General features: G+C 32.4%; 2 protein-coding genes across 6 annotated transcripts in view; one reads left to right on the top strand and one right to left on the bottom strand.

The window, feature by feature from the left end:
* Positions 1 to 12,460, top strand: part of LOC110442168 (metalloproteinase inhibitor 4-like) — a 33,306-nt gene extending 20,846 nt beyond the window's left edge. For 2 of the 4 annotated variants that reach the window (XM_021485829.1, XM_021485752.1), the window contains exons 2-6: positions 3,455 to 3,688; positions 6,340 to 6,497; positions 7,042 to 7,153; positions 9,757 to 9,878; positions 11,786 to 12,460. In XM_021485829.1, the coding sequence (XP_021341504.1) occupies positions 3,580 to 3,688; positions 6,340 to 6,497; positions 7,042 to 7,153; positions 9,757 to 9,878; positions 11,786 to 12,085 (801 nt within the window). In that variant the 5' untranslated portion in view covers positions 3,455 to 3,579 and the 3' untranslated portion in view covers positions 12,086 to 12,460. Of the gene's footprint in view, positions 1 to 3,169; positions 3,328 to 3,454; positions 3,689 to 6,339; positions 6,498 to 7,041; positions 7,154 to 9,756; positions 9,879 to 11,785 lie in introns of those variants that run through there. The other 2 variants (XM_021485679.1, XM_021485907.1) reach the window with 2 other exon arrangements.
* Positions 1 to 24,621, bottom strand: part of LOC110442041 (synapsin-like) — a 174,831-nt gene that overhangs the window by 87,607 nt on the left and 62,603 nt on the right. The gene's annotated exons all lie outside the window — the stretch shown is intronic.

Below are 24,621 nucleotides of genomic sequence, written 5' to 3'. Positions count from 1 at the left end.
GTGTACACACAATACCATTAAACCTGTATCAGTGTACACACAATACCATTAAACCTGTATCTGTGTACACACAATACCATTAAACCTGTATCAGTGTACACACAATACCATTAAACCTCAGCTCTGTGTACACACAATACCATTAAACCTGTATCAGTGTACACACAATACCATTAAACCTCGGTTCCGTGTACACACAATACCATTAAACCTCGGCTCCGTGTACACACAATATCATTAAACCTGTACCAGTGTATACACAATACATTGAACCTCGGCTCTGTGTACACACAATACCATTAAACCTCGACTCCGTGTACACACAATACCATTAAACCTGTATCAGTGTTTAAACTCAAAGGAAAATGTGACAATACATTAAACAGGTGTAGATTATCTAGATTACGATATATTTAATTTCCATGTCAACAACATTTATTGTTAATGTGCTGTTTTACTTTAAGGTTTGTACAAACATCAGAAATTTCTTTGATAACTACAGGTATCTCTGATAAGTACAGGTATCTCCGATAACTACAGGAATCTCCGATAACTACAGGTATCTCCGATAACTACAGGTATCTACGATAACTACAGGTATCTATGATAACTACAGGTATCTACGATAACTACAGGTATCTATGATAACTACAGGTATTTACGATAACTACAGGTATCTACGATGGTAGAAACATCTGGGGACCTGTTTCCCTCCTCAAATACGTTTATACACATGTACGCATTAAAAATGCACTCACAGGTAATAAATAAATCTCTTGCTTGAATGGTAGAAACCGAGAAAAAAATGTAGAGTAGTATTAAAACCCAGACAAGTTTGACAAAATAGGGCCATTGATTGGGCCACTGAATTATGTAACAGTTTTATAGTATAATCAATGGCCTTCATTCAGCAGGTAAAATGCCTTCATCTTTTTTAATGTTGTGGTAAGGATAACCGCGGTAACAGGGTGGTTGATGTATAGTGATAAGGTAGGACCTCCACATGGCAATGTCTAGGTGACGTGTGAATGACAGGCGAGGCAACAAAATCATCGTAGCTTTCAAGCACAGCCTCCACTACAAGTGTAAACTGCATTTTGTTCCCAGACACATTTAGTAAAGTGTCACCTGTATAAAATTCAAGAATTCTTCATAAATCAACCCTTAGTATAACTAGACCCGAATGTGTATATCTGGAGACCTGTACATATAACCTGACCTATGACTAAGGTTGCCATGGAGACCTGTTTAAACTTGTTATGTACATTTATATATAAACTGACCCTGTGTAATCCAAACCCTGTCTATTCACTACAGTAATATTGGTCTATAAACTGACCCTATGTAATCCAAACCCTGTCTATTCACTACAGTAATATTGGTACATAAACTGACCCTGTGTAATCCAAACCCTGTCTATTCGCTACAGTAATATTGGTACATAAACTGACCCTGTGTAATCCAAACCCTGTCTATTCACTACAGTAATATTGTTGCAGGTTTCTTTGTATAAAGTATGGTTTCTACAATAGAATCTTCCATTATAAGAAGTCTCACTACCACTAAGAGAAATGGCCATACTCTCAGCAATAATCGTCTTTAAGAATTTAAGAAAAATGTCAAATTGTAAAAAGAAAATTCCATATTTATCTCTCACCTAGCAAGCATTTCAGGTATCCTCCCCCCACAGGGTCTGTTGCTAAGATTTCTGTTCCCCAACAAAAAACATTTGTCATCAAAGATTACTCTTTTGATGTTTTCAGCTTTGTTCTGGTGTATATAATGTTTTACTGGCTGTGTGCACTCCTACATGTAAAATCAGCAATGTATTCTCTGAAGGTCTTTTGTTAACCCTGCCTCTGGCACACATACACACATGAACGCTTACACAACACACATGAGGCACACACATGGAGGCACGTCCTTAAATGACCTCAGCATAGCTGTTAACAGGACATTAAACCAAACCTTTTGTTTATTCCCCAGTAAAAAAACACCTAACAATTTATTTACAAGTGATCGGACTTATGCTTATCTCAAATAGGAATGTCTGCTAAATAGAAATTATTATCAGTTTTATGGTTAAATCTCGGAACGTAAGATTCTTATTTTAAACACAGCCAATCATGGAGAACAATCCATAATTCTTCATTTGCCAAAGGATATAATGGTTTAATGTTTTAGACTTGAAACTGAAATTCTTTTCTTCAAAAATGCATAAGCTGGTAGCATAATAAAATATGCTGAACATAGGTAAAATAGCCATGGATTTATGCTCAGAACAATGGTTGGTATTAGAAGCTAACAAAGAGCCTTAACTCTGTAAATAATGACAAAAATTTACAAAACCACACTCGCCACACTGAGAAGTAAAATATTTGGTAATTAAAGGTTCCAAGAGCATACAAATTATGCCCCAGAAAACTGACAAACCCACGGAATGACAGACAACACACCCACGGACTGACAGACAACACACCAATGGACCGACAGACAACACACCCATGGACTGACAGACAACATGCCCATGGATTGACAGACAACACACCCATGGACCAACAGACAACACACCCATGGACTAACAGACAACACACCCATAGACTGACAGACAACAAACCCATTGACTCACAGACAACACATCCATGGACTGACAGACAACACACCCATGGACTGACAGACAACACACCCACGGACTGACAGACAACACACCCATGGACTGACAGACAAATGGACAGAGTACAGAGTGAAAGGCCTTCGCAGGAGTATGGGGAAGGGGGGGGGGGGCCTAATAACAGAGCTTATATTGAAGTATCTGTATCAAACCGCTACAATAACAGACGTTTACAGATAACCTAGTATCTTATAATGTTGGTGTTCACTTATATAACATTGAGGGGTAATTACATTTGAACATTTAAAAATGATATCTTAGACAACTATAGTTTTACTTGTGCATTTCTTGATTTTCAAAACAAATGTAAGATTACAATTGACTTAAGCTTCTAATTGGATCTAGGATTTTCAACGTAACCTCTTATACAGGTAAGTTTTGCTAGAGTAGAATGTAAGATATGTGTAAATACATTTCTGACACCCAAGCTCCTTTAAAACTGGGCTGTGCAATGTTGATTTATTCCATTAGCCACATAAATAAATGCCTATCATAATCGTCATTGTATAAATAAGTGGGGGAATGCCACCAGCTCTGGCTGCCAGTAAACACTGATGATGGGGTGGCAGTCTTAGCATGAATGGGATAACTGCCAGCGAGTATAGTAAGTCTGTACGCTACGATCTCCTATACCTAACACAGCAGAGCCAGAGATAGTACGTTCTAATCGTCTGTGTAATCCACCGCCGTCAGTTAACCAAAATCATTTAACGCTTCCACTAGTGTTTTCTACAGACTTATGGAATGATTATCTGTTTTACCACGAGTGTTTTTTGTTTGCAGGTTTTGTGTGTGAATTAATTTACCTGGATTATCTGCCTACCTGTGCAATCTCACCTGGAGGCTGTGACTATACAGGTGTAACGTTCACCTGTGGTGTGCTATACTTCGGAGGATTCTACAACACTATGGAATTACTACTGTACATATCTGTGCTGCTTTTAGCCCTTCGAGAAACTTTATCATGCTCGTGTTTACCATCACATGGTCAATCTCTATACTGCCGGTCAGACTTCAGTAAGTATATACTTTTTATTGGTCATTTTTAAAGGTTTACAGGTGTTTCATCACACAATTAAATACATACTGTCTTAATGACATCACATATACTGTCTGAGTGACATCATATAAACTGTCTGTGTGACATCATATACACTGTCTGTGTGACATCATATATACTGTCTGTGTGACATCATATATACTGTCTGTGTGACATCATATATACTGTCTGTGTGACATCATATACACTGTCTGTGTGACATCATATACACTGTCTGTGTGACATCATATACACTGTCTGTGTGACATCATATATACTGTCTGAGTGACATCATATACACTGTCTGTGTGACATCATATATATTGTCTGAGTGACATCATATAAACTGTCTGTGTGACATCATATACACTGTCTGTGTGACATCATATATACTGTCTGTGTGACATCATATACACTGTCTATGTGACATTATATACACTGTCTGTGTGACATCATATACACTGTCTGTGTGACATCATATATACTGTCTGTTAGCCATCATGTAAAATATATGCCAGGAAACATTCCATGTACATACCAAAGATTTTTTTGGAAAAAACAATAATTTTGAACGGAATTTGTCATTTGCATATTTATATATAACATATACATTACCTTATTTTCCCATTGATTTGAATTTCGCTACTTCCTCATAGATACATAGGTATATATTTATATAATGCATGGACATGGCTAAAGTCACTATACATTAAAGGCATGTATCAAATTTTATCTCCTGTATGAATGGAACATGTAGCAGTAGTGGGCATCTCCAGTATGCATTAAAACACAGTTAATACAGGTAAAAAATCAAAACAATCTACACCTGTTATACATCTTAACAGCAGGTAAATGCTAGGAATAGATCTAATCAGCAGGTATACATTTAAACAGCAGGAATAATCTAAACAGTAGGAAAATACATCTAAACAGCAGGTCAACATCTAAACAACAGGTATAGTCAACAGGTATATTCATCTAAATTACAGGTAAATACATCTAAACATCAGGAATACATCTAAACAACATGTATATAACAGGTAAATTACAGGTAAGTACATCTTAACAACTGGTAAATACATCTAAACAACAGGTCTACACAGGTAAATATATACATCTAAACATCAGGAATACATCTAAACAACATGTATATAACAGGTAAATTACAGGTAAGTACATCTAAATAACTGGTAAATACATCTAAACAACAGGTCTACACAGGTAAATACATCTAAATTTCAGGTAAACATCTAAACAACAGGTAGAGTCAACAGGTGAATACATCTAAATTACAGGTAAATACATCTAAACAACAGGTCTACGGTTAAAACTTCTAAATGCCAGATATATACAATAACACAGTATGCGTTACGAGGAACTTAGACAATTGACAAATACTGAGTTTGGATATTTTTGAGCCTATTGACCACAAACCTTGATTATTCTTTCAACAAATCAAATATTCCCTCTATCTCGTAATTTTGCCATGGTCTTAAAAGCATGTATACTGTGATGATAAGGTATATTGCTTGCACTGTCACACTATGTAAAATAAATCAATTTAAGACATTTTAAATAAGGAAAACAATCAATATCAATATAACTGTCTGTGGTTAGATTGTAATGTTATTAATCAATCCCACGCTGCATAGTTAGACATCAACCACGTTTCAATCCCACGCTGGATAGTAAGATGGACTGTTTTCTCTAGTTAATTAATCTTCAAAAGAGCTCCGACAGAAAAAAACAGTAATAACACACAGGAGTCTACAGGCAGACACTTGTTGTAATTGTAGCAGACTGATATCACAAAGATATAAACTTTAATAGCTAACAGTCCCTCATTACTGACACAATGTACAGCTCACCAAGCCTCAAGATAACATTGAATCAGCTAAAAGGTAATCTACAACTAATTTCAACATTTTGATCTTCTTTGATTGAAGAGTTCTAAAGATATATAAAGGGAGAAAACACTGTAATTCCAATCAGGCCACTGAAAGAACATATAAAACTGGGCGTGATATTGATACGTTCTCAGCAGTTTACATTCAGTATGGGCTAGCTACATTCCCTTGTGCCCGAGACATCAAACCTGTAATCAGACCTAACATAGTGAATAGTGATCTGTTCTGAAATTCCTATCACACATAATAAGTGTGGATAATTATCAGCACCAGTTGTTGATCTGTTAACATGTAGAAAACATGCTCTCTCAATTTTAAAGTTGTAAAGATACATGTGTATTAATATATAGCACATGTAACATCAATTTTCTGCCCCAGCCAGCAAAATAAAAACCATTCAGATACACTGTACGTTCCAGTAAAACTTGTTCCTTTTCCTTCTTCTCAATGAAATATGTTGAGTAAAACCTGTTTAAGTTATATATGTAAATATAAGCTATATAATTTGTTTCCAGAAAATTCCTGATACCTCCAATGTCTCAATTGTATTTTCATAAGACCATGTTTTCTACTAGGCTGTAGGGTCACTTACACTATTTTCTGTGTCAAAATTATTTTCAAAGACATAATTAGAATTAGCAAAGCAAAAAAAGTTGAAATTATATCTGTGTTATCCTTAGATCATTTCAATGCTAATTACAATATTTGTATCCTACTTTCAGTTCTGGTTGCTACGGTGAAGGAAGAGAAGAATGTTTACAGTCGCCACGACGACAGGAATGAGTTACCAATGTCAAATGTAGACTTTGTCAGTAGTTCATTTGATACACAGATACCAATAGAACGTCACTACCGAGTCCGCGTCCATCGAACGTTCAAGGTAACCATCCATACCTGATAACAATACACAAGTAAATCTTGGCTATTTGATACGCGGATACCAATAGAATGTCACTACTGAGTCTGAGTCCATCGAACGTTCAAGGTAACCATCCATACCTGATAACAATTCACAAGTAAATCTTGGCTATTTGATACGCAGATACCAATAGAACGTCACTACCAAGTCTGCGTCCATCGAACGTTCAAGGTAACCATCCATACCAGATAACAATTCACAAGTAAATCTTGGCTATTTGATACGCGGATACCAATAGAACGTCACTACCGAGTCCGCGTCCATCGAACGTTCAAGGTAACCATCCATACCTGATAACAATTCACAAGTAAATCTTGGCTATTTGCAAAATGTTTAAGTTTTATTAGTGGTGTTCACTTTGGAGAGGTTTTAAGTTTACTTGCTTTTAAAAGTACTAAACTTATCTTCAATGTACAACTATTAAAGAACTAATACTACAAAACTATCAAAACTATTGAACTTGTGTTCGTTGGAAAGTTAACTTATAAATTTGTTTCTTCCACAGGGAAATCTCAACAAAGAATACCAAAGAGCTTTAAAGAAATACCTGTATACTGGCGGTTCCGATGCTGCTTGTGGTGTGAGACTGAAGCACCGCAAAACTTATCTATTATCAGGTGAGAACTGGGACGCTGAGGAGTGAACAATTATTATCAAACGGAATATGGACAGCTGTTACTTAAAAAGTCACCATCACTTTCAGAGATTTTAGTCTAATTTCTACATTAGATATGCTTGATAGTTAACAAGTATTAAAGAAGTTTAAGCCAATTCACAAAATAAACAACACTCTAATTAGTATGTACAATATATATATACAGTAATAGTGTGGCAGGGAAGCATTATAGTAACCCCAATGTATCAAAATCAAAGCAATATGATAGTAAGAGGAATTTAGGTATTTATAGACAGGTGGTCTCTAAAGCAGGGGTGACTTGTGATATTAAGAGGAATCTAGGTATTTATAGACAGGTGGTCTCTACAGAAGGGTTGACTTGTGATATTAAGAGGAATCTAGATGTTTATAGACAGGTGGTCTCTACAGCAGAGGTGACTTGTGTTATTAAGAGGAATCTATGTATTTATAGACAGGTGATCTTTACAGAAGGGTTGGCTTGTGATATTAAGAGAAATCTAGGTATTTATAGACAGGTGGTCTCTACAGCATGAGTGACTTGTGATATTAAGAGGAATCTAGGTATTTATAGACAGGTGGTCTCTAAAGCAGGGGTGACTAGTGATATAAAGAGGAATCTAGGTATTTATAGACAGGTGATCTCTACAGCAGGGGTGACTTATAATATTAAGAGGAATCTATGTATTTATAGACAGGTGGTCTTTACAGAAGGGGTGACTTGTGATATTAAGAGGAATCTAGGTATTTATAGACAGGTGGTCTCTACAGAAGGGTTGAATTGTGATATTAAGAGGAATCTAGGTATTTATAGACAGGTGGTCTCTACAGCAGAGGTGACTTGTGATATTAAGAGGAATCTAGGTATTTATAGACAGGTGATCTTTATAGAAGGGTTGGCTTGTGATATTAAGAGGAATCTAGGTATTTATAGACAGGTGGTCTCTCTACAGCAGGGGTGACTCGTGATATTAAGAGGAATCGTGGTATTTATAGACAGTTGGTCTTTAAAGCAGATGTGACTTGTGATATTAAGAGGAATCTAGGTATTTATAGACAGGTGGTCTCTACAGAAGGGATGACTTCTGATATTAAGAGGAATCTAGGTATTTATAGACAGGTGGTCTCTAAAGCAGGGTTGACTTATGATATTAAGAGGAAGCTAGGTATTTATAGACAGGTGGTCTTTACAGAAGGGTTGACTTGTGATATTAAGAGGAATCTAGGTATTTATAGACAGGTGGTCTTTACAAAAGGGTTGACTTGTGATTTTAAGAGGAATCTAGGTATTTATAGACAGTTGGTCTCTACAGCAGGAGTGACTTATGATATTAGGAGGAATCTAGGTATTTATAGACAGGTGGTCTTTACAGAAGGGGTGACTTATGATATTAAGAGGAATCTAGGTATTTATAGACAGGTGGTCTTTACAGGAGGGGTGACTTGTAATATTAAGAGGAATCTAGGTATTTATAGACAGTTGGTATCTATTGACTTGTTAAGTTGTTCAATTCTTTTCATGTAATATGATACTATAGCAACGTCTTATACTTCTAATACAGTAGACTTGTTGAAGTCAATCTAGCTCATATTGAGAAAAATCAACCTTGAAAAAAGCCATCAGAGGTAAATAAGTGGGCTTATGTAAATAGGTAAATAAGTGGGCTTATGTAGATAGGTAAATAGTGGGCTTATGTAGATAGGTAAATAAGTGGGCTTATGTAGATAGGTAAATAAGTGGGCTTATGTAGATAGGTAAATAGTGGGCTTATGTAGATGTGCCTCAATGGCAGCTGTGAAAATTCCTGTGGTCTACAATAATACAAGTCGAGTAAACTGCATGGTAAAGCATGGACTCGTACAGATTCTTACATAATTCGGCTGGTTCATCACAAACACATAGCACAAAAACATCTTACTGAAGCCTGAAAAAAACCTCCAGCAATCTAACCTCTAATTCATCCCATACAAATTTCTGCTGATAAATCCTGTAGTTCTGATTTTAGAATAAACCCATTACACCTGTAGATGATAGCACAGTCTAAAAGCTGATGTCGTATACTGAGGCATATACTGGCATGATCCCAAACTATGAACCTCCTAGTTCTACTAGACTTGCACAAGTCCTTCTTTATTATTAATTGGTGTCACATTTAAACATCTTGACACTTCGACATGGGAATAGTAAAATAATATCTCACAGGTAAATCGTAATTATCAAAAAAAATGTTCAAGGGAGATTACTCTAATATGAATAAAAGGTATAATAACTCTTACACCAATCCCACTTATAATGTGTTTTCACAAAGCTTTATCGTGTGATCATGTTTGTAGCTAACAATGACTATTCAACCCCAACACAGTAACATTGCATTCAGATTACACATCTGTTTCCAATGGAAAACGGTTGCTCCTCATCGTATGGCTACAAAAACCATTTAATCTTTATCTATTTTTGTATAAAGTCAATTAATTTTGAACAACAGCAACGGAAAAGGTTTTAGATGGTCTAATGTAAGTTTTGTATTAGATCATTATACTTTAATTCCAGCAATATTCTACAGTTTTCTTTCTTCATTAAATCAGGGACAATCCGGAACAACCAGCTGTGGATTAATTATTGTGGCTGGGTACAGGAGTACAAAACCCTCAATCTCCACCAGAAAAAGTTCCTCAAGTTCAAGTACAAACACAACTGTGGATGTCAAGTAAGTCTGTAGAAACAATCCTTTTTAAATTACGTATATTCATCTGGATTTTAAAACCCTTGCTTCTGGTACTTTATCCTTGCTGAGACTCCCTACCTTCCACAATCTCTTTCCTTAGTTACTACTTAAAAGCTCACTCATTTTAAAATTTCATTTTTTTCAAATAGGGATCGGTTTTACATATAAGGTTGGGTTATTCTTCCCTTAATTATCTCATTCCTTACAGCTTATTCCCTTAATTGTGTCTATCCCTTGAATTTTAATTTGTTATAAAATCTGAATATACAGAGAGATAGCTGACCATGATGCCCCACACGAGGCTCGTTACAAGAGATAGCTGACCATGATGCCCCACACGAGGCTCGTTACAAAACCGAACCTAACCAGACCTTCAGTCCTTTAAACTCATATCATGAATATTAGGTTTCATAAAAAAAAATCAAATCAAAATCATCCCTGAAGGAACGAATTCATTTTCCTTTGAACTAAAATCTGCCAGACGTGTAGACTGTTGGTCTCGAAACTTGTCAAATTTATTTCTTTTACACACAATCTTTGGCAATCTTTGGCTTTTATCTTTGAAATTTTACCTTATTTCAACAGATATAAAAAATCCCTAAGGATAACCTATTGGCGCCAAGGACCAATGCATCTTAACACTGGTAGTAGATAAACCTGATGTACCGAGTTTGAATTCTAAAAATCTACAGCTGTTTGAAATAAATAACAATAAAGCAGCCGACCCCTTAAAATGTTTGTTGATCTCAAACAATAAAGACAATGTACATATGTAATATATCGTATTTGTAATGGCTGTGTTGACTAACTTCAAAGATTCATGATACAAAACGATTCTGAATAATTAAAGACTAGAGCCTAGCAGTATAGCGTTTCACACAGCTTCCTACCTAGCAATCACTATCCAAACATTTCACTTTTAAGTCATACATAAAACACATTTTCTTGTGATAAATTTTGACCTTCCAAACTAAATATAGTAGTGGGTGACATATGTAGTCATATAATACTTCCTAAGGCCCGCTTACTCTAATCCTTTCTGCCCAAGTGCGAAAAAAATATCTATCCACTAAAGTCTAATTTTGTTTGAAGTTGAAAGATATATAGAAACAGTGTTTGATAGTTGTGCTAGCACATTTAATTACCATTGCTCAAAATCCTGATTGTTGTGACCCACAACAGAGGAGAGTCAATTATCTGTCTGGAATGATGGAGGATTAAACCATCTCCCCCACGGTATGGCATATATCAAAGCTGTTCAAGGCTCCTTAGCAGCTGATAACATTCAGTTGATGTATTTCTTGGCGTAAATCCACCGGCTACACTCACTTTCTACTCACGCAGTCGTCCTTACTCATCTGACCTTGCCATACTCTCACATTTTTCTACTCTGTCAATTTCTACTTCTCTTCAATAAGCTTTACTTTGTTCTACTCTTAGTAATCTTGAATACATTCACCCAACTATTCTAATACCTACACCTTTCTCTGCCTAAATTTTGCCAAACAATTAATATAAAAGTTCATTTGATTATGAAAAATGTTTATATATGCATATAGATAATAGGAAAAATATACGTTGCATCAAGAAAATGAGTATCTATGTATGTACAGATGTGGCACTTTAAGTGAACTACGTTTTAACTAATTAATCAAACATTCTTCCGTCAGATATTGCTGTATAAAGCAGACACATTTTGATGACCTGTTAATGCTTTTGGCATACCTTACATTATGAATAACAAGAGATGTCTCCGCTAAGTTCTGCCTCATTTAATTATCTAGAAGGACCTAATTAAGCGTTAAATATGCGTAGTAATGACACTTCAGATACAAAGGACTCTATAAACCAGTAAATAACAATGGAATCTGCCCTTGTTTTATCTGTAGGTGGCCACCTGCTTCGGAACATTCTGCTCTGGGGCCCGTAAACTCTTTCGCCAAGATTATTGCAAATATCAACCGAACTGGACTCAGGACTGCTACCAGCGTCACGGCCAGTGTGTCAGGATGGATGGAGCGTGCCAGTGGAAGAAAAACAACCAGTTTAAGGTGTGTTTGAAACAAAATGAAGAATCCCTTCCTTGGATGAAACAGCGTATTATGCCTATAGGACCAGAGATCCAACCGGAAACAAGCAACGAGTCGAATGGTCATAGTCCAAGTTTTCCTGGTTACCAGGAACCGTGAAATACATCCAAGACATTAAAGTCAGATCATTGTGACAGGAAACCTCATGGTGATGGTCATACAGGTGGCTTAGGTGTGACAGAGTGGTCCCCCTTGGACTAGTATTTGACGGTTGTGAAAGACGGCAGCAGGAATGGTACAAAAGACATTTTAAAAAGAACTGTATCATATACTTTGTGTGGATCTGTGATAAAAAAAAGTTTGGAGGTACATTTCCTCCAGCTTCAAAGAGCAGCTCAGACTCTGATCAGGCAACTATAGCATCAAAGAGTAGCTCAGACTCTGATAAAGCAATCGAAGTATTGCTTCAAAGAGCAGCTTGCACTCTGATCAGGCAAACAAAGTTCATTTCAATGATCAGTTCAGACTCTAAAACAAAGCATAGCTTCAAAGAGCAGTGAAGACGCTGATCACACAAAATACACCACAAATTCAAAGAGCAGCAAGCTTCAAAACAACAGAGGAGACTCTGAACATGCAAAAACAAACACAGCTTCAAGTAGCACCAAACTACAAAACGCATTTCAGACATTGAGCAAGCAATTACAATGGATATAGCTTTAAAGACAGCTTCAGTTAAAACTCTGACCGACTTAAAGTTATATTGTAATGAACAAGGAGTTCAGAAACCATCGCTGAAAGTAGACACAAATGGTTGTCTTAATGTTGTCAGATATATGGTAACAGTGTCACGAAGTAAACAGTCATGCTTATAATTACAATAACTGATTTAATGTTTATACACAAATTTGTGTGCAGGTACTTTTATGAGTCTAACATCAAAGTAAAGTTTATATATTGTCTATTCAGCATTCATTACATTCAAGTTCAACTACTTCGTCGAGTTGAGAAGCAATAGGGCACCATGTTTATGTTAACATTTGGTATTTAACATATATTTTCATTTCATAATCATATTTAGAGGTATACATGCTTGTAGTTTATACACATCTTTAGGTTTATTTTCTAGAGAAAAAAGATCATCGTGAAAACCCTCCAAAACAGAAAAAATATATAAATAACAAATATAACACTGGAATTGATGTGTTTATATATATGTATGAACTTAATTCTACAAATTCAAAGTTTTATTATTATATTATCATTCTGACTCCAAACACCACAAAAGCTTATCCCAATCAAATTGAGGTTATCAGTGATGATTCCAGCATCTTTAAAGAACTATGTTTTTGATTCAAAGATGAAATTCAGAAAGGTTAGCTATTCTATGTAAATATCTACCATGTTGTATATAAGCTTCAGCTGGAGAACGTGTGAAGGGAGGTAACTCCTGCATTGTAATAATTGTTTCTAGTTCAGTCTGATATCTATTAATAATTTAGATATAAATATATGTATATAGAATGTAGTCAGAATTGTACAGTGATACATATCAATAAGGAATTGTGTTGATTTTGTGTACATTAGTGTAATATGTAGATATATATGCTTTTATTTGTAGTAAACTTAACTTGTTTCAGATACAATATGCATGTTTATAAATATTTGTAAAAATTCATCATGTAAATTAAGCTCAGACTAATTGAAATAAATGTGTTATTGTAACAATACATCCTGCATCAGTTCTTTGTTTATTCAATAACATTGGAAATCATGCTCAAATTACAATAGCACTGTTTGACCATAACCTTTGAATATTGTGCAATAAAATTTAACAGCATTGAAATATGCTGCATAGATCTTCAAAAAGATTTCAGAAGTTTTAGGTTACCTCAATGACCTTTGATATCTGTAATGGATGTGAACAAATAAACACGTGTGACACATGATCTCGAGTGTCTTCTGTGAGGCTGATGTGTTGGTCCTGGAGCACCCTAAAATGTCAACTTGTTTGAGGAAGTTGTGTTCTACTTACAGGGGGAAAAAGGAGCTAAGCTAGGTTCATAGACAGAAGCTACAACACATTCTTCTCTTCTTATTTCATAGCAAAGAGTTAACAAATAGAACATCTTGACCGGCTTAATTGATCAACGATATAGATTCTCCATTCATCAATCCAGAGAGGTCTACACTTTATAAAGAATGTAAACATGCTTAGTATTAAAAACATACGTAGTATATATAAACATACGTAGTATATATAAACATACGTAGTATATATATAAACATAGGTAGTATATATAAACATATGTAGTATATATAAACATACGTAATATATAGTATAAACATACGTAGTATATATATAAACAAATACGTTATATATATATAAACATACATAGTATATATAAACATACATAGTATATATAAACATACGTAGTATATATATAAACAAATATGTTATATATATATAAACATACGTAGTATATATATAAACATATGTAGTATATTTACATATATAAACATACATAGTATATATAAACATATGTAGTATATATATAAACAAATATGTTATATATATAAACATACCTGGTATATATAAACATACGTATTATATATATAAACATACATAGTACATCTAAACATATGTAGTATATTTACATATATAACATACATAGTATATAGTATAAACATACGTAGTACGTAGTATATATATATACTACGTATTTTTGTATATACTACGTATGTTTACACTACGTATGTTTATATCTACTACATATGTTTATACTATATATTACGTATGTTTATATATCATCTGTATGTTTATATATAAACATATGTAGTATTATAAACATAAGTAGTATATATAAACATATGTAGTATATTTACATATATAAACATACATAGCATATATAAACATACGTAATATATAGTATAAACATACGTAGTATAAAGTATAAACATACGTAGCATATATAAACATACATAGTACATCTAAACATATGTAGTATATATATAAACACATGTAGTATATTTACATATATAAACATACATAGCATATATAAACATACATAGTATATATAGACATATGTAGTATATATAAACATACGAAGTATAAACATACGTAGTATGTTTATATATACTACGTATGGTTGTATATACTACGTATGTTTATAATACTACATATGTTTATATATATACTATGTATGTTTATATATGTAAATATACTGCATATGTTTATATATATATAATGTATTTGTTTATATATATACTACATATGTCTATATATACTATGTATGTTATATATGTAAATATACTGCATATGTTTATATATATATAATGTATTTGTTTATATATATACTATGTATGTTTATATATGTAAATATACTGCATATGTTTATATATATATTACGTATGTGTATATATATATATAACATATTTGTTTATATATATACTATGTATGTTTATATATATATAACATATTTGTTTATATATATACTATGTATGTTTATATATACTTCGTATGTTTATATATATTATGTGTGTGTTTATATATACTACGCATGTTTTTATATATATATAACGTATGTTTTTATATATATATAACGTATTTGTTTATATATATACTACCTATGTTTATATATACTATGTATGTTTATATATACTTTGTATGTTTATATATAAACATATGTAGTATATTTACATATATAACATACATAGTATATATAGACATATGTAGTATATATAAACATAGGTAGTATATATAAACATACGATACGTAGTATATATAAAAATATGTAGTATATATAAACATATGTAGTAGATATAAACATACGTAGTGTAAACATACGTAGTATATATAAACATAAGTTGTATATATAAACATACGTATTATATATAAACATACGTAATATATAGTATAAACATAAGTAGTATATAGTATAAACATAAGTAGTATATATAAACATAGGTAGTATATAGTATAAACATACGTAGTATATATATAAACATACGTAGTATATATAAACATACGTAGTATAAACATACGTAGTATATATAAACATACGTAGTATATACAAACATACGTAGTATATATATAAACATACGTAGTATATAGTAGTATATATATAAACAAATACGTTATATATATATGAACATATGTAGTATATATAAACATATGTAGTATATATAAAAGTACGTAGTATATATATAAACTTTCGTATTATATATATAAACATACGTAGCATATATAAACATACGTAGTGTAAACATACGTAGTATATAGTACATATATAAACATACGTAGTGTAAACATACGTAGTATATATAGAAACATACGTAGTATATATATAACCATACGTAGTATATATATAAACTTTCGTATTATATATATAAACATACGTGGTATATATATAAACATACGGAGTATATATATAAACATACATAGTATTTATAAACATAGATAGTATATATATAAACATATGTAGTATAAATAAACATACGTAGTATATAGTATAAACATACGTAGTATAAACATACGCAGTATATATAAACATACGTATTATATATAAACATAAGTAGTATATATAAACATACGAAGTATATATAAACATAGGCAGTATTATAAACACCCGCAGTATATATAAACATACGTACTATATATATAAACATACGTCGTATATATATAAACATACGTTATATATATAAACATACGCGTCGTATATATATAAACATACGAAGTATATATAAACATAGGCAGTATTATAAACACCCGCAGTATATATAAACATACGTAATATATATATAAACATACGTAGAATATATATAAACATACGTAGTACAGGTTACAGTAATCGTCAAAGACGTTTATATTGTTCTTTATCATAAATACGTAGTATATATATAACCATACGTAGTATATATATATAAACATATGGAGTATATATAAACATACGTAGCATATATAAACATACGTAGTAATAAACATACGTAGTATATACAAAAATACGTAGTATATATAAACGTACGTAGTATATAGTACATATATAAACATACGTAGTGTAAACATACGTAGTATATATAGAAACATACGTAGTATATATAATCATACGTAGTATATATAAACATGCGTAGTATATATAACCATATGTAGTATATATAAACATACATAGTATATATAAACATACGAAGTATATATATAAACATACGAAGTATAAACATACGTAGTATAAATAAACATACGTAGTATATACATACATACGTAGTATATATATAACCATACGTAGTATATATATAAAAACATACGGAGTATATATAAACATACGGAGTATATATAAACATACGGAGTATATATAAACATACGGAGTATATATATAAACATACATAGCATATAGTATAAACATACGTAGTATATATAGAAACATACGTAGTATATATATATAAACATATGGAGTATATATAAACATACGTAATATATATATAAACATACGTTATATATATAAACATACGCGTCGTATATATATAAACATACGTCGTATATATATAAACATACGGAGTATATATAAACATATGTAGTATTATAAACATACGTAGTATAAACATACGTAGCATATATAAACATACGTAGTGTAAACATACGTAGTATATATATAAACGTACGTAGTATATATATAAACTTTCGTATTATATATATAAACATACGTCGTATATATATAAACATACGTCGTATATATATAAACATACGGAGTATATATAAACATATGTACTATATATAAACATACGTAGGATATATAAACATACGTAGTAATAAACATACGTAGTATATAGTAGTATATATATAAACAAATACGTTATATATATATAAACATACGTCGTATATATATAAACATACGAAGTATAAACATACGTAGTATATATAATCATACGTAGTATATATAAACACGTAGTATATATAAACATAGGTAGTATATATAAACATACGAAGTATAAACATACGTAGTATATATAATCATACGTAGTATATATAAACACTTAGTATATATAAACATACGCAGCATATATAAACATAGGTAGTATTATAAACAACCGGAGTATATATAAACATACGTATTATATATATAAACATACGCGTCGTATATATATAAACATACGGAGTATATATATAAACATACAAAGTATATATAAACATACGTAATATATATATAAACATACGTTATATATATAAACATACGTGGTATATATATAAACATACGGAGTATATATATAAACATACGGAGTATATATAAACATATGTAGTATTATAAACATACGTAGTATAAATAAACATACGTAGTATATAGTACATATATAAACATACGTAGTAATAAACATACGTAGTATATACATACATACGTAGTATATATATAACCATACGTAGTATATATATATAAACATATGGAGTATATATAAACATACGTACTATATATATAAACATACGTGGTATATATATAAACATACGGAGTATATATAAACATATGTAGTATTATAAACATAAGTAGTATATATAAACATACGAAGTATAAACATACGTAGTATAAACATACGTAGCATATATAAACATACGTAGTGTAAACATACGTAGTATATAGTAGTATATATATAAACAAATACGTTATATATATATGAACATATGTAGTATATATAAACATATGTACTATATATAAACATACGTAGCATATATAAACATACGTAGTATCTATATAAACATACGTAGTACAGGTTACAGTAATCGTCAAAGACGTTTATCGTAGTATATATATAAACAAATACGTTATATATATATAAACATACGTGGTATATATATAAACATACGAAGTATATATAAACATAGGCAGTATTATAAACACCCGCAGTATATATAAACATACGTAGAATATATATAAACATACGTAGTGTAAACATACGTAGTATATATATATAAACATATGAAGTATATATAAACATACGTAGTGTAAACATACGTAGTATATAGTATAAACATACATAGTATATATATAAACATAGGTAGTATTATAAACAACCGTAGTATATATAAACATATGTACTATATATAAACATACGTAGCATATATAAACATACGTAGTGTAAACATACGTAGTATATAGTATAAACATACGTAGTATAGATAAACATACGTAGTATATATACAAACATACGTAGAATATATAAACATACATATAAACATACGTAGTATCTATATAAACATACGTAGTAATAAACATACGTAGTATATACAACCATACGTAGTATATATATATAAACATATGGAGTATATATAAACATACGGAGTATATATAAACATACGGAGTATATATAAACATACGGAGTATATATAAACATATGTACTATATATAAACATACGTAGCATATATAAACATACGTAGTGTAAACATACGTAGTATATAGTATAAACATACGTAGTATACATAAACATACGTAGGATATATAAACATACGTAGTGTAAACATACGTAGTATATACAACCATACGTAGTATATATAAATAACGTAGTATATATAAACATAAGTAGTATATATAAACATAAGTAGTATATATAAACATACGTACTATATATATAAACATACGTGGTATATATATAAACATACGTCGTATATATATAAACATACGGAGTATATATAAACATATGTACTATATATAAACATACGTAGTATACATAAACATACGTAGGATATATATAAACATACGTACTATATATATAAACATACGTGGTATATATATAAACATACGTCGTATATATATAAACATACGGAGTATATATATAAACATACGTAGTATATATAAACATACGTAGTATATATAAATAACGTAGTATATATAAACATAGGTAGTATTATAAACAACCGTAGTATATATAAACATACGTAGTACAGGTTACAGTAATCGTCAAAGACGTTTATATTGTTCTTTATCATAAAGATGTGTAAAGAGTTGTCTCCTCCTGCTGCTGCTGACATCTGTTCCAGGCTTGCTAACCTTGTTGACCTAAGGAGGATAGTCAGAATTTTGTAGTCACTAGTGACAGTCCCCATATATCATCTTAATACCAACAACAAGTCTGCCCACACCCAAGATTATAAGCTTAACATTATATCTAAAGAGAAAAACAAAACATCAACTCTTCTGAAAATCTGTTTTTCCAGTTTATCAGGTTTTAAAACACTGCCAATTTGTTAGAATTCTTAAATGTAAAAAATGTTACAAGAAATCCATGCAGGAAGTGTTTTAACTTTAAAGAATTTCAATAAAAATACTTATTTAGGGTCAGGACTTCATAATTTGTTTAATTTGTGAACTTACCACTCAATAAGTCTGGGTTGAAAGAGTATACATATATAGATAAGAAATGACTTGGGCAGGGTATTAGGGGTATTTAACACATCTGTATGTTACTGAACTTGAGTGGGTTTTTTTTTATATCAGATTTATAGTATTTTCATAGTTAAAATCTAACAAGAGATCCCAGAGGGATCTTGGAGCCCACCATTGTACCATCTTCATTAGTTCTTTGTCAGTTCGATATTTTCTCTTCTTTTCTCTAATCTGTTTGATCGAGTCATGTTAACAGTAAATGCACCTTGAGGTAACTTTTTATCTACACTTCATACTGCTGTGTGTAAATGACAACCTTTAATGTGCATTTGTCCTTTCATTTTTACTAGTACAGTCCTTAAAGTGAAAGAAATAGTACCGATCATTGCAATATGAGAAAGATCTGTTTAGTTCTTCCTTCTGCCATTTTGTTTTTATGATTAGTTTCAAAATATAACATGCACAACGAAGGATCAAGGGGAACCTACATATCAAATTTGAGAAAGATCCCTCAAATTATTCCAGAGAAATAGCACTAAATGTCAAAAATTGAAAATGGCCATTTTGTTTATCTGATCAGTTTCAAAAGGAAACATGAACAATAAAGGACAGTTGGAACCTGCATATAAAATTTGAGAAAGAACCCTCCAGTTCTTCATGGGAAATAGCACTAACAAACCTTAACTGTCAAAATCAAAGATTTGTTTATCCGATCAGTCTCATAAGAAAGCAAGCACAACTACATACCAAGGAGAACCTACATGTCAAATTTGAGATAGACCTCTCCATTCCACATTGAGAAATAGCTACATAACGTATTACAAACCTTCACTGTCAAAGTTCAAGATGGCTGCCTGTCGGCCATTTTGTTAATCTGATCAGTCTCAAAAATAAACATGCACAACGAGGGACAAAGGAAAACCTACATCTGAAATTTAAAAAAGATCTCTCCAGTGCTTCCTAAGAAATAGCGATAATAAACTTTCACTGTAAAAATCCAAGATGGCTGCCTGTCGGCCATTTTGTTTATCTGATCATTCTCAAAATTAAACCTGCACAACAAGGGACCAAGGGGAACCTACATGTTAAATTTGAGAAAGATCCCTCTGGTACTTCCTGAGAAATAGCGATAAAAAGAATAGTTTAAGGAAGACGACGGACAATTATTTATATAAGGCAGCATTTCTAATATATTTTTTTTTTTATTTATTTGCAACTTTTTATCCTAACAAAGCTTACTATATAGAATCTACTAGTGTAACTGAAACAGAAAGCGACGTAGACACGATGATTACAGGGACTTATTGTATAGTAACACATCACTCAGACCTAAACACAAGTTGTCAAACCCTCAATAAAATCATAATCTTCAGAACAATAAAGGTGATAGATAACAAAGCGTGGATGAGGCTGAACAAACAACCCACGTCAGAATATATACGATATAAAAAATGGGGACGCTATATACCCAAGCTGTGTAACACATAAGGACACAGCTGAAGATACCACCGGTCAAACATTTCGTTTCGAAGCAATTTTGCGAGTTGGTGTACTGAGAATAACACCAACATGGATTACAAGAGAGGACTTCTGAAGACACTAATGATCCTCTTGACCACTGTCCAGTTATTCTGGCCATTAGTGACTTCCTGTAGATGTGCCATCAAACACCCCCAGCAGTTATTTTGTACAGCTCAACTTGGTGAGTGTTTATGTAGAAATCGTTAAAAATGAGATTGGCCAGAACTTATTATACACTGTAGGTAAGACCCTACAATTACATAGTTATACCCAGTCCAAGAGGACAGCAGAAATTAGCAGGATAGGTGAGATTGCAAATTTGATTTAATGTTCAGCTGGAAAACATTCCTTATAAAAGCCAAACTACAAAGCAGCTATAATTTTAGTAAATACATGCTACATGTGTACATTTTGGTTGTTGCCATTATACCATTATATGATAATTTAAAGAATTTTTGCTCATAAAATATCTTTGAAGAGAATAATTAAAAAAATAACATCAGGGGTGAATGAGTTATAAGAGGAAAAACAGAAAATATTTCAAAAAGAAATGAATTGCGATTTTAATGAAAAGGATAATGAACCTGTTTCTATAAATAAAAAAAATAAAATGATTAATTATTTTTAAATCTGTCAGTGATAGTAGCCCGAGTAGAAAACATCACCTTGAATTATGTGACTGGAGAGACGGGAAAAGACCTGTATCCTGTCGGCAGTATAGAAAGTGTTACCTACCATATCAAAGTACAGCATGTATATAGGGTAAGTCAGATTGTTCACCTATAGATACACAAATCAACACCAGTGTTGACAGACCACCTGTTTTGTAAGATAGACCCCTATCATAAACCTGTTTATGTAACCACCTGTGTTGTAAGATAGACCCTATCATAAACCTGTTTATGTAACCACCTGTGTTGTAAGATAGACCCTATCATAAACCTGGTTATGTAACCACCTGTTTTGTAAGATAGACCCCTATCATAAACCTGGTTTATGTAACCACCTGTGTTGTAAGATAGACCCCTATCATAAACCTGTTTATATATATGTAACCACCTGTGTTGTAAGATATACCCCTATCATAAACCTGTTTATGTAGCCACCTGTGTTGTAAGATAGACCCTATCATAAACCTGTTTATGTAACCACCTGTTTTGTAAGATAGACCCCTATCATAAACCTGTTTATATATATGTAACCACCTGTGTTGTAAGATAGACCCCTATCATAACCCTGTTTATGTAACCGCCTGTGTTGTAAGATAGACCCCTATCATAACCCTGTTTATGTAACCACCTGTGTTGTAAGATAGATCCTATCATAAACCTGTTTATGTAACCACTTGTGTTTTAAGATAGACCCTATCATAAACCTGTTTATGTAACCACCTGTGTTGTGAGATAGACCCCTATCAGAAACCTGGTTATGTAACCACCTGTGTTGTAAGATAGAGCCTATCATAAACCTGGTTATGTAACCACCTGGGTTGTAAGATAGACCCTATCATAAACCTGTTTATGTAACCACCTGTGTTGTAAGATAGACCCCTATCATAAACCTGCCTTATGTAACCACCTGGTCTTTAGGCTATTTCTGACACCTGACTTTAATGACATTGAGTATAACGAGAAGTCTGGGTAATCTGTTTACATTATTTTTGTAACCTGTTTACCATTTGCAATTTATCTAGTATACGTAAGCTATGTTTTTTGTTTCCCTATGCAGTTTGAAAGGGGAAGAGGGAGAAGGAGAGCCATTCACCGCCAAACGACCATCAACACCCCAGGATCGGTGTACGACTGCCGCGTGTCACTCCTACAGAACACCACGTACATCCTGACAGGACACATTCGTCGTGGTAGCTTATGGGTGAACAGCTGTGGCTGGGTAGAGGACATGGCCAAGCTGACTTATCGCCAGCGGACGGGACTAAGGAGTTTTTATCAGGACAACTGTCGATGTCAGGTAAAAAAAATCAGAAATCACAGGATCTTCTGTCTTTTCAATGTTTCTTTACAATAAGAATCAGGTTCTCCATGATTACTTTGTTTGAGAACCCTTAGGACTCACTATTCAAGACATCCTCAGAACAAGGTTGTATTTTTCAGGACATCCAATGCGATTCTTTAAATGCATTCAAATGAGCCAACCAGAAAAAGTGTTATATTAAGCACATGATGAATGCTTCCTGTACTAATTAATATATTGTTTCAAAACCATGAACATTTTATGTAATTTTTTCCACAATTCCAGCCCCACCTATCCACATAAATATATACTTATTGGTATAATGTATATGTTTTTAATGCATTGTGTGATTTCTAAACCCAGTTTCTTTGTGGTTTAATTTATATAGCATGTGACAAGCAGGCGTTAAAATAGAGATTCTATTCCCACAGGTCCGATGTTGTACCGGTTCACAATGTCTGCACACAACATCTGCGCGGACCAACAACCAGTGTATGATGGACACCGGAATCTTTAGCTGTTACACCAAGTATGGTATCTGTACTTACAAACGGAAGAACGGTCAAAGGGGATGTGTCTGGAAGGAAAACCCTCAGATAAAACAATGTCTCACCGTCTGGGGAAAATAAAGCATACAAACACCACACTGAGAATGATTTCCTAAAATAGTAAGATTTTCAAACGCCATTACCAGCACAGAAAAAAACCCAACAGAAGACAGCAACTAATTACAAGTCTGGACAAACAGAAGTCAGCAACTGATTATAAGTCTGGACAAACAGAAGACAGAAACTGATTATAAGTCACGACAAACAGAAGTTAGCAACTGATTATAAGTC

The sequence above is a fragment of the Mizuhopecten yessoensis genome, unplaced genomic scaffold (assembly GCF_002113885.1).
Source record: "Mizuhopecten yessoensis strain PY_sf001 unplaced genomic scaffold, ASM211388v2 scaffold221, whole genome shotgun sequence".
Lineage (NCBI taxonomy): Eukaryota > Metazoa > Mollusca > Bivalvia > Pectinida > Pectinidae > Mizuhopecten > Mizuhopecten yessoensis.
Note: the sequence above shows the minus strand (reverse complement) of the source record. Positions and strands in the feature narration are given on the sequence as shown.